This window comes from Gastrolobium bilobum, unplaced genomic scaffold (genome assembly GCF_033153095.1).
Source record: "Gastrolobium bilobum isolate Gb01-03AN ecotype WA unplaced genomic scaffold, APGP_CSIRO_Gbil_v1 utg17055, whole genome shotgun sequence".
Classification (NCBI taxonomy): domain Eukaryota; kingdom Viridiplantae; phylum Streptophyta; class Magnoliopsida; order Fabales; family Fabaceae; genus Gastrolobium; species Gastrolobium bilobum.
The window spans coordinates 99,747-106,179 of NW_026899394.1; the positions used below are offsets into that span (position 1 = coordinate 99,747).

A 6,433-nucleotide genomic window follows, 5' to 3' on the forward strand; every position below is an offset into this window, starting at 1 on the left:
TTTTTAAAGGAAATAGTTTAGAAAAAATTGAAGTATATAGAAAGTATGTCTTTTATAGAAAATAATTTTAAAATTAATATTCTTTTAAAAAGAGAGCATTTTTCTAAAATGAAATATTTTAATTAGAAAATCCTTAAAAGTAGAAAATTGAAAGTAGGTAGAGGTAAATAAAAAAAACCTATATTCTTGTGGATTGGATTTATGCTCACTAATGCATTCCTATTATATAATATACAGGGATATGTTATTTTACGTTTTTTTTTTTTAGCCTACCTTTACTTATTATTCTCTAATATCGTTAGATCTGAATCTGAGAGAAATATAAATATTAATTAAGATTATGATCTAATGGTCTTTTAGAGTGATAGACAAAGATAGACAGAATAAAAGGTAGATAGAATAATATATCCCAAATATATATATCAATATCAGTACTGTATTTAAGTTCCAATAATATAAATAAGGGAATAATCTGTTTACAATTTTTTTTTACAAATTACACTAAGTTTGACCGGTCATACACTCTTGATTGAAGTATGACCGGTCAGACATATTAATACCGTTAGATCTGAATCTGAGAGAAATATAAATATTAATTAAGATTATGATCTAATGGTCTTTTAGAGTGATAGACAAAGATAGAAAGAATAAAAGATAGATAGAATAACATATCCCTAATATATATATATATATATATCAATATCAGTACTGTATTTAAGTTCCAATAATATAAATAAAGGAATAATCTGTTTACAATTTTTTTTTACAAATTACACTCAGTTTGACCGGTTATACACTCTTGATTGAAGTATGACCGGTCAGACATATTGTAGTTTGTAAGACTTTGTAAACTAAAGTTTGTAAATATAACCTTCCCTGTAAATATTAAAAACATTTAATACCTTTTTTATATTATAAAAGAGGGTCTTTTTTATTATAAAAAAGGGTCTTTTTTTATGTCTATATATTATGTTTCCTCCGGTGACCATTTCTGAACTGTGTGTTACTCAAGCTCCAAAGGCAGCTAAGCATTAAGAACATGGATCGCAAGCTTGTGTCTAGCTGGTACAATCTTCATTCATCGGTGCCACCATCTTATGTGCAACCACCAGAAAGAAGACCTGGTAATGCTGTAATTGCCACCGGCATAAATATTCCAGTGATAGACATTGGAGGACATGATCGAGATGATATCATAAGGGACGTTATGAAGGCCTCCGAGGAGTTTGGATTTTTCCAGGTTCAATTATTGTGCACTCCTACAATTTTATTTTATTTTATTGTTCACTGCTGTTTCTTTCTCCACTTTGCTTACGTTTATTATATATTATTTTTTAATATAGATCAACTTAATAAAGATAAAAGTTTCATAAGTCGTATGCCCAATCGTAAGCATTTAACCGCTCACATTAAATACTCTTTTGTTCTCAACAAAAAAATACAAAATTTATTTTAATTTCTTAGAAAAAAATTATTTATATTCATCTTTTTTTAGGAATTAATGTGAGTCTTTTTTGAATTTTTTGTGAGGGACCACAATTTCAAAAAAATTGAATTTCATAGAGACCACAATGACTTTTTTTTTCTAAAAATTAAAATGGGTTCCGTATTTTTGCTTGAGGATTCAAGATTAAAGATATTTACTTTATCTTCAATAAATTAGTGAATTAAATATAATTATGATCGATGACTTAGTCTAAGAGTTTAATTTACATCAGCGTAAAATAATCTTATCAGATATATTTGTTTATTTATTGGGAAAAAAATATCTAATGTTACTTTAGATAACTTTATCTAATGTTCATCAAAACGACATTGTTTTGGGGTTAAAAAATTAGAATGATAAAGACTATTATAACCCTGAAATAAATTAAAATTACAAAAACATTATGATTTCCGCCCAAAACGACGTCGTTTCGGAGAACAGTAGATAAAGTTATCTAAAGTAACTTTAGAAAACACAAACCCATTATTTATTTATATTAACCTTCAAGCATTCCACGTTTGCATGTAACGTTAGATTAATCCGAAATACTGTGATTTTAGGTTATCAACCATGGAGTTTCTAAGGAGTTAGTGGAAGATACACTGGGGATTTTCAAAGGATTTCATGCCATGCCTGTGAATGAGAAGATAAGTGAAAGCTCTAAGGACCCAAATGGAAGCTGCAAGCTCTATACAAGTAGTGGGAGGAATAATCAAGATGTGGCTCTGTATTGGAAGGACTCTTTACAACACCCTTGTCCACCTTCCGGAGATTTCATGGAGTATTGGCCTGAGAAACCTGCGGGATACCGGTATATTCTTCTACAGCTCCAATATCTTTGATCTTTTATTTGTATTTTATTTCTTTTATTTGAATCTGTACGCTACTTCGTTGACCATTTGTGTTGGATTCTATCTCATTTCATTGGTTATTTTGTGTAAGTTGATGTGTTTGCTCTCTCTATATAAAGTAAATGTAAGTACAATTGGAGGATATAAATTTTGTCCTGTCACTTTCCTTATAATTATTATAATATTAATTTTTTTTTCTCTTTAAATATTTTTCAGAACCCATTGCTGATGTGGCGATTTTTTTTTTTTTAATATTATAATTATATACTTTTCAAAATACATAATTATAAGAGAATGACGTGATAAACTTTACATCCTCCGTCGTAACATCCGTATAATGATAATCTTCCTCATATAATTGACTTGTTTTCATAACGGTGTATAAAAACAACTGACACTTCCTAGAAAGTTTAAGCGAAATTGTCTCCCTTATCTTATTTCATAATTAAATCATATTGGCGTGGAGAAAAGTGAAGTAGGTCTCGCATTGGTTCATTTTTAACAAATCTGTTGAAACTTGAAAATACTAACCCGGTTCCCTTTGAGTAAACAAGCATATACGTAGGTTTTATACTATAAGTTATATATAAAATCATTAATGTAGTCTCATCCACCATCAACTTAAACTTTTGGGTTGAAATAATTCATTACATATATATTAGAGTTCCGGTGTCTGGATTTGATCCTCACCCCACTTTCTCTTCTGAAATTTCTTAGCATAGGTAGATGAATTTGTGTATTGTCTACCTTTAGCTTAGTGAGCTCTCATGTGAGGAGACATGCTAGAGATATATAAAATCATTAATGTAGCCTCACTCACCAACTTAAATTTTTAAGTTGAAATAATTCTTTACATAGACAAACCATATAACTTTAACTAATTATAGCATATAACCAAACTTAATCCAAACATTATTCAGAATTCGTAAAAGTCGAAAGTTTAAAAGCTTCATTACCAGGTTCAGCCAACTTTTAACAAGGGTTGGGGTATTTGTATTCCAGCTCACTATTTTTACTGTTGAGATAGGTTGGCCTACATTACACTTGCACTGGTTATGTTTGCAAGGGCATCTAATTTCAAGTTTTTTTTTTAATGTTTGTGAAGGTTTCATATTGTGTAAAATTTGGTTCAATGCGAGATTTGCTAAATTGAAATTAAAATGTTAATTTGGTTCAATGCGTTACACATGTTCTGTTTATTTAAAGTTTTAAAAATGAGATTTTTTTAGGGGACCATATTGCCGTTGTATATTTAATAATTTAATTAACATTTTTTTTGGCACTTTCCAGGGAAATTGTTGGGAAATATACACAAGAATTAAGAAAACTGGGGCTCAAAATTTTGGATCTGCTGGCTGAAGGGTTGGGACTGGACCCAAAATATTTCTATGGAGAACTTAGTGAAAATGCAGTAGTGATATCTCATCTTTACCCTCCATGCCCTGAACCAAGTTTAACCTTGGGAGCATCCAAGCACAAAGATCCTAACATTCTTACCATTCTGCTTCAACAAGCAGATATCACTGCACTTCAAGTCTTCAAAGATGGGGCATGGATTCCTGTTGAGCCAATTCCCAATGCCTTTGTAGTTAACATGGGGTTTATGCTACAGGTATTTATTTATTCATCTAGCTCATGATGATTTATCATCTCTATAGAGTAAGTGCACAATTAATTTGATAGTTTGTAGTTAACCTTCATTATTATAAAGTATTAATTCCATGACGAAGTTTATATTTCTATGACTTGTATAGATAATTAGCAATGGAAGGCTCATTGGTGCTGAACACAGAGTTATCACAAATTCAAGCACTGCGAGGCACACTATCGCTTATTTCATCAACCCAACAAAAGAAGCCTTTATAGAACCTGCGAAGCCTCTGCTAAGTTCAACTTCTCCACCCATATACCGATCCATGACATTTGGAGAACTGCTAGGAAATTTTTTGAACAAGGGTCCTTACTTTGAACCAGAATTGCTCCTAGAACCTTCCAAAAAAATATAAAAATGAAACCTTCAAGACAGTTCGTATCAGTTTAACTTTTACATAATAAATAAGATGATGGAGTATCTTATGAGTGATTTATCTTGTAATTTACTCTATGAAGGCCAATGGTTAATTTGTGGCCCAACAGTTGTGTGCAATCTTTTTATTAAGTTGAGCATTTTCTTAAGAACTTGATTTAAAATTTTCTGTCCTATATTTATTATGCTTTGTGGTTCTTTTATATATATCAACGACTCTGATTTGTAAGCATCTGACACCATTGATATTTTTTGATCTATAGACTCTCAGATGAGGTGTCAAACTTCAAATTTGACACCGGTGTCAAAGGATCCTACCCCTATATATATATATATATATATATATATATATATATATATATATATATATATATATATATATATATATATATATATATATATCTTCCACTAGTGTAAGAGTTAGAAGTCTTACACCCAATCTTGACCATTGATCCACTTGTATCCAATGGCTCACATTATTAAAAAATTAGAGTCCTTATATATAAGTGAGATCAATGGACAAGATTGAGAGTATAACTTACACTGGTGTAAAATGATCCTGACCCAATATATATATATATATATATATATATATATATATATATATATATATATATATAGGGTTTAGTGAATGTACAGTGACTGGATGTAAAATTCGGTCCAGTGCACTAAGTTCTCCCGCGAGAACACAGTTATAGTAAAATTTATAACAATGTTCTCCCGGGAGAACACCTGAAGAACACTATATAATATTTATTGCACTAAGTTCTCGCAGGAGAACTTAGTGCACTGGACGGTCCAGTGACTGAATTTTTAATTCTTTATATATATATATATATATATATATATATATATATATATATATCGGGTTCCTTTTTTTATGTTGCTTAAAAAAAATTATCTGCAGCAATTCAACCACCCATTATAATTATGAACTTTTTTGTTGCTGAAAAAAATTCATCTGCAGCAATTCAGCAACCCATTATAACTATGTGTTACCCGTGATACATGATTATAATGGTAAAATCATTTTTTCATTATGCGCCATGTCAGCCGACAATGTTTGAGGAGAGAGAGAAAAAAATTAATTTTAATATTATAAGTACATACTACCTACAATACATAGTTATAATGGATTGTTAAAGATAACTTTTCCTTTTAGCAACATACAACAATGAATTCTCATATACTCGCTCATAATCTAATTGCTTCCATAACAAGCTGCAGATAATAGTTTGACCAATTATTTTTCCTCCTAAATCGTACCAATACTCCAAAACAAATATAAGAATATACTCCAGTACATCCATACATCATCATTCTATTTTATAGTGGTGAATAAAAAAGTCCACACTACTTGTGTAGAAAGCAAGCGAAATCACAGTGAAAGCCTCATCTTTAGAGATTAACTTATTTGAGAATGTCAGACCTGCAATCAATCCTCTCTTTTTATAAAAATGAAAAAGGAAACAAAGGATGAAGAGAGCATGATAATGGGTACGTGATAAAGGAGAAAGAATAAGTTTTCTCTGTAATCAATTTGAGTTGTTACGTTGTTTTAATAATCTCTGTACGTTGCTTAGTTGCTAACTAATATAAGAGTAAATACTCTTTTTGGTCCATTACAAAAAATTTGGTCCCCACTTTAGCCCCTTACAAAAAAAATTTAGTGACCTGGTCCCTATAAAATTCAAAGTGGACACATTTTAGTCTTTTTGAATGACTAATGTGTGTTTTTTTTTTTAAATTGTGAGGAACTACGATTTTAACTAAATTGATTCACTTTGAATTTCATAAGAACTCGAGACTAATTTTTTTTATAAAGGAATAAATTAGGGATCATATTTTTTATTTAGGACTTAAAATGATATTTAATTCTAATATAAATATTAAACCAAGTGACAAATAAAAACCTGCAACAACAAAAAAAACTAAAATCACAACACTTATATCCGCACTTGCGGACATTTGAGCCGCTGGAGTCCGCCAATGTATATGTATAAAAGTAAGCATGTGATCAAGCAAATGTTCAAACAAACTTAGCGCGAATTAGAGATAGAAAAGATTCAA

General features: G+C 30.2%; 1 protein-coding gene across 1 annotated transcript; it reads left to right on the top strand.

Annotated features, from left to right (window-relative positions):
- The first annotated feature begins 1,036 nt into the window (after positions 1 to 1,036).
- Positions 1,037 to 4,343, top strand: LOC133290192 (hyoscyamine 6-dioxygenase-like). The gene is made up of 4 exons (XM_061488251.1): positions 1,037 to 1,240; positions 2,047 to 2,297; positions 3,628 to 3,949; positions 4,092 to 4,343. The coding sequence occupies exons 1-4, from the start codon at positions 1,040 to 1,042 to the stop codon at positions 4,341 to 4,343; spliced, it is 1,026 nt and encodes a 341-aa protein (XP_061344235.1). The 5' UTR covers positions 1,037 to 1,039.
- The last annotated feature ends 2,090 nt before the right edge of the window (positions 4,344 to 6,433 follow it).

Bases quoted from the DNA above. Each gene is read 5' to 3' on its own strand.
- LOC133290192 (XM_061488251.1), top strand. From the start codon at position 1,040: ATGGATCGCAAGCTTGTGTCTAGCTGGTACAATCTTCATTCATCGGTG. The intron at 1,241-2,046 runs GTTCAATTATTG...CTGTGATTTTAG, and splicing joins AGGAGTTTGGATTTTTCCAG to GTTATCAACCATGGAGTTTC. The intron at 2,298-3,627 runs GTATATTCTTCT...GGCACTTTCCAG, and splicing joins GAGAAACCTGCGGGATACCG to GGAAATTGTTGGGAAATATA.